At 38.6% G+C, this 13,218-nt stretch overlaps 1 protein-coding gene across 1 annotated transcript in view; it reads left to right on the top strand.

The window, feature by feature from the left end:
• TMEM64 (transmembrane protein 64) overlaps nt 1-9,223 on the top strand; it is a gene marked incomplete at its 5' end in the record, with an annotated part of 9,535 nt that extends 312 nt beyond the window's left edge. Inside the window, 3 exons of the mRNA XM_010015077.1 lie at nt 1-138; nt 5,987-6,142; nt 8,992-9,223. Coding sequence (XP_010013379.1) covers nt 1-138; nt 5,987-6,142; nt 8,992-9,186 — 489 coding nt within the window. The remainder of the gene's footprint in view (nt 139-5,986; nt 6,143-8,991) is intronic.
• Nucleotides 9,224-13,218: the final 3,995 nt, after the last annotated feature.

Below are 13,218 nucleotides of genomic sequence, written 5' to 3'. Positions count from 1 at the left end.
TGGGCGCGGGCCAGGATCCAGGGCAGCGAGACACTCAGTGCCATCGTCCGTGTCGTGGAGGGCGGCAGCGGCCTCAAGGTGGTGGCTCTGGCACGGCTGACGCCGATCCCCTTTGGGCTGCAGAATGCCGTCTTTGCGGTGAGTTCCCGTATGGCCAAGGAAGAAGCTCTGGCTGGAAGGATGGCTTGCATCATAGTGGCTGGGGTCACTGGTGGAGGTTGCTTCCTTTCCCGGTTCGAAACCTGTGTTTCTTTCTCTTCTAACAGCAGTAAAAGTAATCCCCCCTTAGCTGCTTTTGCTAGTGGCGCTACCATGTTTGTGGGGGGATGGCAGGTTTTCAAGGTGCCTTTTCGGTGGCGTTGTGTTAGAGCTGCTCTCTAGCTTTCAAGACTATATTGTGATGTTGGAAAGAAGCACCAATGTACTGGTTAGCAGAATCTGTGGAGAACATAACAGTTTCGAAGTGCCTGTGTTTTTAAAGTGATTGGAGTGGGAGGGAAAGTTGTATTTTTAAGTGGTCTTGCCAGATCTCTTGAAACTACTTCATATAAGTAATTACATTGGAAAGAAAGAAATTGACAAGATTTCTACTCAGTTTGGTTGGTATTTGTAGCATACATCTGCTAAATCCGTATAGGGTAGGCTCATGCACATGAGAGAGGCTGCGTGTCTTGGGCAAGCAGCAAGGTGTACCCTCAGAGCTGAAGAGACTGTACACCACAGTGGTATTGAAAGTTAGTTTAAACTTGACTTTGGAAGGGGGTTAGTCTTGCTTTTCTTTCTACTTTTAGATGATTGGTGTGTTCTTCAAGAGTAATCATGTAAAATTTATAAACTTACTCTTCTCTTTAGTCATCTTAAAGGAGAAAGTAAAGAAGAGCATGGAGGGTCCCCTTTTTGTGTACCATCATGCTGATGATGACAGTTTCAGACCCTCATCTCTTCCTGAGTGCTTTGTCTGAAGGTTTTGTTTTCGGCTGTGTGTTACGCCTCAGTTGTGTCTGCTAAGTCTGTGAAATCAAAACAAAGCAAACCAGATGGTGAAATATTTTAAACGTTTAACAGTAACTTGTATGTTCTTTAGTGTAAGAGATCCTCTAAAAAAGTGATTTGATCTGCCACTTTGTTACAGCACACTTTCTTTCCCCTCTTCTGCAGTCCTGGTCCTGTACCGTTCTGAAGTGCTTGCTTAATTCTGACAAAATCATCTGATTGAAATGAATAGATCACTGAATACCAAATTTTTTATTTAAGAAAAAATCCACACAATTTTTAGGGGTTAACGCCCACATCAAATTTTTAAAATTGCTGTGTATAAAGCTACGTATGCTGAGGTATTCATCTCGAGAGCTTCAATCTCTGTCCATAAAAGCTGTAGCAACTTAAAATTTCTTTTTAAGCAGGTCCTTTAACTGTTTCCTTGTAATGATTGAGAAGAACCTCGACTGTTTCATTTATTTACCTGTATTACTGCAGGACAGAGGAAGCTTGGACCCATGCAGCTGGGAGCAGAGTCCCCCTGGAGTCCAAGCTCCTAGCCTTGCAGATGAAGCTTCTGCTGTAGTGTGACCCTCCTAGAGTGGGGAGAGCTGTTGTGCTTCAGTTGTTCACAGCTTCTGGGTGTCACTTGAAGTAGTCAGCAGATGTTGTAGAGTAGTATTGGATCTCAAGAACTGGCTGGAGAATTACTGGGTTAAAAAGACTTCCTTCCTGACAAACCCTTTGGTTGGAAACACAATTGAGCAGAGTATTCAGGCCAGTGCAATATTAAAATGATGCTGTAAATCAGCATTTTGTATTCTCTAACTACTGCAAGCTAAGTAATTTTCTTTCCAGGGGGAAGGTTTCAGTGTTAAAATAATAGATAGGAAATGAGATGAAACCAGATTCTTGATATGCTAGGTAACTTGGATATTGCCTGCTAAAATCAGTTCGGGTTACATCTATTACCCAGATTTACTACTTCACAGCATAGTCAAATTAAGCACAGTGTGTTCAAATTTTAACTGAGAACATTTAGTATGAACTGCTAGATTACTGAAAAGTAAAGATGTTGCATGCAAATCCATGAATTCAGAGCAGTTTCTCGCCATGAATCATGTTTAAGCTACGTATATAATACAAAATTCTACCTACATAGGTCAAGCTGTTTATTTATTTGAAATCTGATTTATTTGAAAGCTTAATGCTTTATTTAAGTTAAAATATAAGGGGGTTTGGGGTGCCCTAATTATCTATTCATTCCCCATCCTAGCAACTTCAGCAATGGGTTTGAAAAGGATTGTTCTTAATAGTGGTAAACAGTGAACTTAACCTATGCACTTTTAATTTTCAAGTAGTCTGTTTTGTGTGTCTTTTCTGTGTGTGTATGTATAAGTAAACAGGACGTTATGAGAATGCTTAAATGAGAGGGAAGGGAGGAAGTGACACGTGAAGTCCAGGGCAAGGCATAACCTTGATGTGAGAGTGGTCATCTGCAGGGCTGGGATTAATTAATGGATTTCCACAAGCACTTGTTCAGTGGTCTGTACCACCTGCTGAGGGGTTTGGGGAGGTTGAATTGACAGGGAGTGTTCCTTAGTCTTTCACCAGCCAGACATGAGCATCTTGCTTCTTAAATTCATTTTGCTGCTCTTTGGGAAAGTGCTGATAGTAGGAGCAGTGGGGTAATGCATTTACTTGCCTTTATGAAGGCCTAGAAACTTGTTAACTGAAAGCATGTTTGTATTTCTCTTTGAGTGGGTTTTGCTTAATTGTTGCTCCTGTGATGCCAGGTTGGCCTCAGCTGCTGGGGTGGGCTGATAGCTGTTACCTGGAGTGTTTGCTCACCCGCAGCCCTCTTCCCTTGGCAACTGAGCATTTTGAAGGCAGGTCTGTAAGGAGCCCTGGTATGCAGGTTATCTCCTCCTTCCTATTAGTAGGTCCCTGGAGTGAGGTTTGTGCAAACTGATTCTTTGTAGTGCCACCTGTAAGTTAGATCAGAATTCATCTTTATTTTTTTTTCTCTTTGAGAGGAATATCACATGTATGAAATAATCTGGCAAAAAAAAATAAAAACCTTGAGTGTCCAAGTGGACATCTCTGTTCCAGAAATGCACAGAGTGAGATCAGATGTGAGGAAATGGTAACTGCTTTGCAGGAACAGGCAGGCTGCTTATTCTGCTTGTTGGAAGGTTGATAGCTGGTTTTTGTTTTGTTTTTTATTTACTACCTGGTGGTGGTGTTCTGGGTTTTGTTCTTCCCCTCTTCCCCCCCTCCCCTTAGAAAATAAAGAGCATCAATGTTGTCCTTTGCTCTCGGTTGCTAAGCCTACCAGATCTGAAACACAGGTATTTGTGAATTAAGGGGAGAGAAATCTACTGCAATCCCTAAAGGCATGTGAAACCCCCAACAAAGACCTGACACAAGCATTTATTCTTTGACAGGACTGAACCAAAGTTGTGAGCTGTAACGAATACACAAAAATTCTACCAGACAAAGCCTGTCCAAGGCTTAGTGGGAGATTTTCTGGCTAACGATCTTGTTACCAGAGCAGTTAGGTAGTTCTTAATTTCATGTAAATATGTCAGTATGGCTCATAAAACAATTATATCCATGCTTGCCTTGGGATTTCACTGTTAATTTTTGCTGGCTTGAACTTTGGCTAGAAATGGAGTTCTGGTGGTTTCTGTTTGGCAGAAGCTGTGTTTGTCTGGCCACACAGACCCCAGTCTAGCAGGTTTATAGAACAGGTGAAGTTCATAAAAGGAAAGATATGGAAAGCTGTAAGTTCTGTTGCAGATTTCTCTACTTTCTTAGGTAGGGACACTGTCTACCTCTTGTACATCCTGGGAGAAGGAATATCAGTGTAGGTCTAAGCCTTGCAAACCAGGGTTGAAAAGGGCACATGCAAAATTCCACCCCCTTTCCCTAGCTTTCATTTTAATGGAAGCAGAGGTTGCAGTTCAGTGTGTCCACTAGCAGCCTCTCCTTTGTTTGGAAACAGTCTCTGTCATGGCTCAGGAGGTCCAATTGCTTCAGATCAAATCCAGGTGAGCACATGTGTTGCTCTGCAGCCGAAGTGTCCTTAATATGTGTACAGAAATGAGAGAGGTGCCTGGGAGTGTTAAAACAATCTGTGGGAAGTTTCCCAGCTCCATTAGATGTAATGACAATGCCCTACTTAGCAGATCTTGCCTCAGCATTAGTATTTCAGACACTTTTAATAGCAGCTCTTTCATTCCCTTGGTAATACAGTAAATTTTGGTTGTGCATTCTTCCTGCATGGCCCAGATTACTCTTATATTCAGGGGGGAAAAAAAAGTTTCAAAGCATTGGTCAAATGTGAAGTTCTAATGTAATTGGAGAGGGACTTTTTACAAGGGCATGTAGGGATAGGACAAAGTGTAATGTCTTTAATCTTAAGGAGGGTAGATTTAGGTTAGATGTGAGGAACAAACTCTTTACTGTGAGGGTGGTGAGGTACTGGAACAGGTTGCCCAGAAAAGTTGTGGATGCTTCATCCTTGGATGAAGCTTTGTGCAGCACAAAGCCTTGGACGGGGCTTTGTGCAGCCTCGTCTAAGTGTAAGGTGTCCCTGCCCACGGCATGGGGTTGGAACTGGATGATCTTAAGGTCTAACCATTCTATGATTCTATGAATTATGTAGCGCTTTTTCATTATAAACCTAAATTAATCTTGTGTAGAGAGGAACTGTATTATTTGTGGTGCTGGTATATATTTCAGTCTGTGGGAAGAATAATTTGCAGCGTGAAGTTTTGATTCGAGTTATTGGATCTTGTTCCAGTGAATCAATCTTTGTGCTTCATTGCATTTGCCTCCTCCATTGCCCTTACTTCCTCCCAAAAACTTTCCACTGATTGTGCTTAGAGCTCTGAGAATTTAGCACTGTGACTTTCATAGTAACCAAAGTTTATTTTAAGAATAGCATGATGAAATGAGTAACTTTGCTGCTATTCTCTTGTCTTCGACATTGTACAGAACTGTCAAGGTCAATAATTTCCATGTAGGCTCCCAGTGTAAGGGGCTGTTCTTAATTAGAACTTGTTTTATGACTGTGTGATCAACTGAATTGTCTGGAAAATTCCGTAGGCTGCTTGTTTCAGAATCACCCTTTTTGTACTAATTTTTTAACCCATAGTTTCCTCCTGTTTCTATTTTTCTCGACCACGTATCCTTTGGCCTCTTGTCTCTTTCATTTGCTATTTCTCAGTGGCTGCTGATACTAATTTAGCTAGTACTGTGTATTTTGTTCCCATATAAACTGTTCGTATATTGACTCAGAACAGAAATTTCAGCAAAGAGAGGAAAATATTTTGAAGTATTATTAGTGTTTTTTCCAGATAAACTAACAAAAGCTGTAACTGTGTGCTATTTCATTCACTAATGAAAGTGTGATGTAAAATATCTTGGGTAGAGATTCTTAATGATACCCATATATCTCTGTGCAGATACAGATAGAGATCATTGATAGATATATGTATCTTAATGAGCTGTATAACTTCCTTTGCAGAGGCAAATTGTATCTGCCGTTCTGTTTGCGTAGATCATTGAATACAATGACGTTTTAAACAGTTGCCTCTCATCAGTTGCCATACATGTAAAATGCAAAGCAAATAGATTTTTGCTTTAGACCTTCACATTTGATAAAGTAATTTTTTCCTGCAAGCCAATTCTCGTAAATTGTAGGGCTCAGTTCACCATGAAGAAATAAATATCTTCAATGAACAATGTAATTGCATCCTCAGTTAATGACTACTGCACAGAGATGTTGTGTAAAGTAAGGTGAAATGAAATAAAACCTAAGAACTTTTGAAAGGCCAGATGAAGACTATCCATATAGTGTTTTAATTCACACCCAGTGGAAACTTTCAGTGAAGGAATGTAAGAAATTCTTTCATTATTTTGCATAGGAGTGGCGGTCGGGTTGTTTGTGCACATAGACTGTTGGAACTGTGCTCCGTTTCTTATGCTCTTTTTTACTCAGATTACAGATTTGTCACTACCCAACTACCTGATGGCTTCCTCAGTTGGACTGCTTCCTACTCAGCTCCTGAACTCCTACTTGGGCACTACTTTGCGTACCATGGAGGATGTGATTGCAGAACAAAGTGTTAGTGGCTATTTGATATTCAGTTTACAGGTAAGTTAAAAGAATAAGTTTCATAGACCTTGGTAACAGTAATGTCAGTCTCTTTATGACTCCTTGGGTAAGCAGTTACTCTTGGAAACAGTCATCTTTTTGAGTTTATTTCTATATCCCCCTGATTTCTTGTGCATCTATTGTACCAGTGGGATTCAAGGCAGAATTTTTCTTCTGGAGACAGTAGACAAGTTTTCTTCCTGTAGCTTTGTCTCTTCAAGTCATTCCATCTCTGCTTTGGAAACTGAATGCCCATATGAATGTGTGAGAAAGAGAAAGATTTGTCTTTCACATTGTACAGCCTCGAGTAAAAGGGGTGGGTTGCAGCATGTTTTGGGGGAATGCATGACTTGAGGGTTAAGAGCTGTTCTCTGTTGGCATAACAGATTCCTACTCTGAGATAACTGACCTTGTAGAGACTGAGCCAAGCAAGTATGGTGTGTGGTATTGAAAAGTAGCAGATTTTAAAAAGGGTTTAATTTATAACTGTTACTGGTATTTTCAGTAGATTGTGTAAAACTGAGCTGACGTTTCTTTTTTCCCAGCCTTATTGACTGTGAGATACCCAGAGATACTGGTTTCCAGTGTACTGTTTTCTTTTGATTTTGTTCTGTTAGCAAAGTTTAATTCTCTCATACCTCACATGACACAAAGAAGAACTTTATGCAGTGTTCTCTTCTCTGCCACAGTTTTGTCAAGTTCTCTTCTTTTGCCATCTGTGGTGGTAATCTGCTGAATTTCAGTTGTGTCAGATCACCACTACACAAAAGCTGTGAAGTAGTGTGTTCAGGGTGCATAGACCCAGCACCTATGCATTGTTCGCTGTTAGCACTGAACACTCAGATTTTGCACAGGTATTCAGGATGTAAAGTGGTGTAGAAATAATATTTTCCTAATGCCAAGACCGGAATATCCTAATTTTTCAAGCGAGTAATTTCATGAGAAGTATATAGTGCCTTTACATAAGCTTAGCTGATGAAATAATTTGTCAGTAAATCTTTGGGGTAAGGTCATGAGTATTTCAGAACCAGATTATATATTAAAACCTCCTCTGACAGTGTCAGTACTTCAGGCTGTGTTTGGCTGACAGTTACTGTGGTTTGCAGACTTTGGTACTGCAGTCATTTATCTTCCTCAGTTTTTACAATTGTAAAGCTGATGTTTAACAGTGCTAAGTTATAAAACTACGTCTAGGAGGACCATTTTAATGCTCCTTACCTCACAACTTTTGTGTTCTTAAGTGGAACATTTAATTTATAGGCTTCATAGAACAGGGTTACGAGTACTAAAAATGCGTTTTTAAATGTGGGGTAAATAGATCAAAGAGAAAATAAATGGTTACTTCATCAGCTTTCATTTTAGTTGTGGAATGTTGTTCCCAGGCTTGTAGACTAGATCTGTAGAGTAGGTATGCTAACAACAAAACTAGCATATCAGAACATAGCCATTATGTCATCATTAAACATGTACAGAACTAGGCTACTGGTAGTAATATTTCTAAACCCAGTAAAATCTGAATATTTGGGTAAGCTTTTCGAATAGGACTTTTCCTATGTATTCAGAATTTTGTGTCCATAGTCTTCTTTTGAGTCTTACATTGGCCAGCTTTTGAACTGTATATATAATTTGAATTCATAAGAAACATCTTTTTCACCACAAGGGTATGAGAGGTGGTGAAACCTCTATCCTTGGAAGTTTTCAACACCTGACTGGACAAAAGTGCTGAGATACCTGGTGTGATCTTCCAGCCCCCCTGCTCTGAGTTGTACTTCTGACATTCTTCTCTGATTGTACTTCTCAGTCATCTTACTTGGGGATATTCTAGCATCTTTTATGCCATGCCAGCAGATGTTTTAAGTGATAGTCCTCACAGAAAACAGCTGTACCAATTAATAATGAAGTTCAGGTGCTGGACTCAAAACTTGAGGTTCTGTTGTGAACAATGTAACTTTTTTCCCAGTGTTTTTTGGGTGGTGGTTTTTGTGTTTGTTATTTTTTTTTTTTTTCTATTTTACTTTATTTTTTTTTTTTTTTTTTTAGTAATTAGTGATTTCTAAGCAAAAATTGTCTGGGTTTATTCCTGGTAGTTGTTGTGGCGGAAGCTTAAAATTCTTAGTAGTGAAATGAAGAGCAAAAACCTGAACTAAACCCTAGTTTTGGACAAGTATTTCCTGCTTAAAACGAACAAACAAAACCCACACCACCACCATCCAGTCCCCTTCCCTGAGCCATCCTCCAGAAAACAAGTTCTTCCCATATGGACTGCTATAAGTTGCTCAGTCCTATTTAGTCATGATAGCCAAGAAGCACAGTGATACTGCTGCTCTCTGCCCTCTTCCACACCAGAGGGGCAAGGACAAGAAGTTTTATTTCCTTTGGTCTGCATCATCCCCTCTCTGCTATTTTGCAAGTTGCAGTTGCCCAGTACAATTTCAACCTATTATTTACTTGGCACATGGGAAAAGAGCCCTTTTGACTGACAGAAATACACCACATTGTTTCTTTGTGGAAGTATTTTTGCCAAGAGAGGAAGTGAAAGGATTGGTTTTTAACAAGTATTTGGATGTCAGTGGAAAGAAAGAAAACATATTTTCAGTTTATATCAATATTTAAGGTCCACGTAATGTCTGTGTTCCGATATGCTGTTATGTTGTTAGCATGTGTAGGTTTAGAGCCACTTATTCGTCAAGTTAATTTCCCATCTGATGTCTTGCCTGTGAAGCATGGAGCCAACAGATGCCTCCATGAATCTTTGCATAGGTGACTTTTTTGTTTCTTCAGAACAGTTTGTTTGTATTCGTGCTTACAGTTTATGTAGCCTACAACACTCTTTGTTGTTGTTGTTGCAGATTGTCGTAAGCATAGGACTCACGTTTTATGTCGTTCACCGAGCTCAAGTGGAACTGAATGCAGCTATTGTAGCGTGTGAAATAGAAATGAAGACATCACTTGTTAAAGACAGTCAACCAAGCATCAGTGGTTCAACCACATACTGCAACAAAAGGACAGTAGCATTCTCTGGAGGAGGTGTCAATATCGTGTGATTTCAAGTATTAATAAAGTAAGGTTTTGCGAGCCTAAGCTATTGCCTAGAAATACCTATGGACAATTCAACTAGTTTAAAAAAAAAAAAAAAAAAGAATTTACCAGTGGTTACAGGTTGTACTGTGGCACAAACCAACCGACCAGCTCTTCAGTTGCACATTGGGTGACTTCTAGCAAGGAAAGAAAGATGGCAAAGTAACTTAAGATGTAAACGCAAATTTGGCTGCACCTTTGGTCATTTATTATGCCTGTTATGGCCTGTAGTCTGCACTTTAGGTTTTTTTCCTTTGCTTCTATAAACTGAAAAATGCTTCTATAAACTGAGAAAAGTAGCACAGAGGTAAATATTTTTCTGCTTAGCATTATTTATAAGGCTGATTAATTATATGCAGTAGAATTTTATTACCGATAAAGACAAATGAGAAAGTATGCAATTCAGTGTATATTATTCTTGAATGTGCTTTTGCTTTGGAATTGCTTCCGGAAGTTGGAGTGTATTATTTAGCTAATGATGGGACCATTTGGCTTTTCCTTCATTTTGATTTTAACAAAAAAAAAAAAAAAAAAGAAAAAGAAAAACAAAAAACCCTATACAGAGTTTTGGTTGAATGTATTTTTGTAAGTCATTAAAAATGTTGCAGAGCCATGCATATGTATTCACACAAGCTTAAATCCTACATTGTGGGACTGAAGTGCTCTTAAATAACATTTTAAGTTACACTGTGTAATATGCAAAGTAAAAGGGAAAAGACAGAAGTTATAATAGATTGCAGTGACTAATTGTAAAAGACTTTGTGACCTAACTGTTGCATTGGTTTTGCCACCTTGGTGATTGTAACAAAGGGCTGTTCCATGTTAGTCCTATTTATAGTATTTTTAATTGTTAAAAGGAGGAAGTTTTTCAACTTGCATGACTGCTCATAATAATGCTTCCAGAACAGGGAGCTAAATCCCTCCTTTAAACAGAATGATGGGATACTGGCAGTACTTATTTTACGTGAAGGTGGCCTTTATTTTGTAAGTGAATTATACCCCCCCCACCCCAGCCCCTTAAAAAGCTTTAAAAATTCACTTTAGTTGGCATATTTTTTCTAAAAGTTTTACATTTTTTTAAAAGATGCAATCTATTATAAATTTTATTAGCATGAAGAAAGGAAAACTAGAGGTTCTCCTTGGAAAAAATAAATAATCCAGTAATGGAGGAGGACAGTAATGTCTGAGACTCAGGAATTCTGACTCCTTTTTTGCAAGATAACACTGTATTGGATAATGCTCCTTTTACGTGTGCTGTGGACTGTTTTTTCACTGCATTTGAGTAGACTGGATAACCCGATAGTAACTTGTGTGTGTGCGTAAAAGGAAAACAACAATAACGCCTGAACAGGATCTTCTGTATGTGTGAGTTTCATGTAGATATACATACCAATGTTTAATTGCTCAAACACATGCAAGTCACCTGATAGAAAAAGTGATGTATTGCCTATTTTGTAGTTATTTTGCTGAAGTTTGTAAGGATGCTTTCAGTCTTCAAGATTTGTGTTATTGTCTAACAATATGATTGTGCCTCCTTTTTGTAAGGCTGTTTGTAGGGCCCAAGCAGTTTCATTGTGTTGAAAATAGCAGGCCTTCAAGGTTGTTGGGAAGCAGAGATTTGATAGCCTCTAGCAGCCTTACTGTAAGGACGTATGATATTCACGTAACTTGGCATCTGTGCATTCTCTGGTAGTGGAAGTTCAGTTTTATTCTTTAAGTATGTATCCTTTGCAGACTGCTGGGTTTGGGCCTTGAGACCTAAGGAACTGAACTAGTTAAATGAAACAACAAAGTTCAGATTGTCTCCTTTTTGTTGTTTTGGGTTTTGGTATTTTTGTTTGGTTGGTTTGTTTTCAAAAAGGTAATCTGTGTATACCTGGAAGTGTTCATTTACACATCTCTGCCTCTGACAGCTCCTGTGTGAAAACAAGAGAGCCAGATAACTTTTTGATGGCGTTATTTGTCATCATAGTATAACTGAGCCCTTTCTTAACTAAAAGTTTGGGTTTGCTTGGTTTAGGGTTTTTTTGGGTTTTTTTTTTTTTTTTTTGTTTGTTTGTTTCTTGGGAAGAACAATCCTTCAGTAAATGAACTGATCTGAACTTTGCTCCATCTTGCCAAATCAACAACAGTGTTTTGAAGAGGGTATCTCTTTCTTTGCATTTTTTAACTAACTTAAGATTGTGTTGATTATTTGAGAACATTTCCCAAATATGTATTTTGAAGTGCTTTTATTTCCATGACACTTTGTAACCAGAGTAACTTCACTATGTGAACACTTTTGTAGTATGGAATTAGTTCTTAAGACTTTTGCATTTTGCTTGATACTTGTAATATTTGTGTACAAGTTAATGGGAAATGTGCATTAAAAGGAACTTTTCTGTACCATGCCAATCATAATTTTATACAATAAATTCACTCAAATTTCTTTAAAGGAGTATGTATTAAATGCTTAAGTTGCTATGAAGTGGTTGGAAAGAACTGTTGTCTTTACGTATGCATGCAAAGATAGTTGTCTATGTTGAAGGAGTAACAAGTTAGGACTTAAGGCTAATTTCAGGGGGGAGGAGGGGAGTTACAAAGGAAAGATACTTGATTTTTATTTTTTAAAATTTTAGAGTAAATTAATGCTTAATTCTGTTACATACTTTGAAGATTAGGTATCTGTAACTGCCTTTTTGGTAGAAGAATAAGCATAGGGGTGTTTGAGAAACACGCTACTGAATCGAAAGACAACTGTTACTTTTGAATGTAAACGTAACGTGATTTTCTTTTTTTCTTTTTTTTTTTTTCTTTTTCTTTTGGATAATCTCCCTAACTGGTGCCTTTAAAAGGAAAAGAGTATTAATCCAGTTTAAATGATATGTGGCAAGTCAGCTTCATGAATATTTTCTGAGTTGCCGTGATGGTGAAATTTATACATCTCGTATACAAAATGTACCTAAATTGCAGGTTGTACAGAAGAAGGAATCTCTCTCGGCTGTACAGCACCAGTTTTCCTTCCTCTTCCCTGTGGTAAGTGCAACTGTGTAGTAAATTTGTCAAAAGTTAACTTTTACAAAGCACCTGTGAGGAAAAACTGGTTTTTTGTCCAAGAGCTTTACATACTATTTGCATAGTGATTATTGCACAAGAACTTCAAGGAGCATTGCTGAGGTGAGATTCAGGAATGGAAAAATTGCTCTTCCATGGTGTGTGGCTAGTGTCACATATCGGATCCTTTGCATTTGTTTTAGCTTTCCGCCCAAGGGTGGTATGATTTGGATTTTGGCTGACCAATCTTACTGGAGTCATTAGTGGCCTTGCAAATAATCTAGAATATGATACTTAAGATGAAATACTGTAAATGTGTTCCTATTCACTGTGTGGTCATTCTTAATGACAGAAGGAAATAGTTTGAGTAGCTCTGTGACAGGCTTCCTCACTATAATAAATCCAGAGTTGGTACCAGTCCCATCTACATAAAAAGATGGTTTGGGCATGAGGGAATAGGAAGTCAAGAGCAGAAGAGGAGGTGATGTAAATTCTTCCTTCTTTGGGGAAAGTGTCTTGTCCCTGTCCTCCCCAGTCCTGCAGGATTAGTGATGTGCCTGGCAGCACTGGGCTAATGGGTCTAACACATCCTTCCTTCGAGGACATTAGGGTTTGTCTCAAACTATCCTGCTGTACTGATTTTTAATTCATGAGTGTTAAGTAGCAAGAAATAAAAGAGTCTGAAGTTTCAACCCTGTCCATTTCCTTGTTCCATAGATTATTCTGGCATATTGCTAAACTTAAACTACATTTTAATGCAGTCTGGTGTTCATTAATGTAAGTTCAGTCTTGCTTGCTAGCCAAGTGACTAATAGTTGGTTGGATCTGAAGTATTGATTTGTTTGGAAAATTAGGTGGCCAAGATTTCCTGTTGTGAGTGCAAAGTCCTCTAACTTTCCTTCTAGTTATTTAAGACTTTAGATATCCTGTAATCAACAGATCAGGTTTATTGTACAGGGGGTTTA

Source organism: Nestor notabilis, unplaced genomic scaffold (assembly GCF_000696875.1).
Source record: "Nestor notabilis isolate BGI_N333 unplaced genomic scaffold, ASM69687v1 scaffold4125, whole genome shotgun sequence".
NCBI classification, from domain to species: Eukaryota; Metazoa; Chordata; class Aves; order Psittaciformes; family Psittacidae; genus Nestor; species Nestor notabilis.
This window is presented reverse-complemented; position numbering and strand designations above follow the sequence as displayed.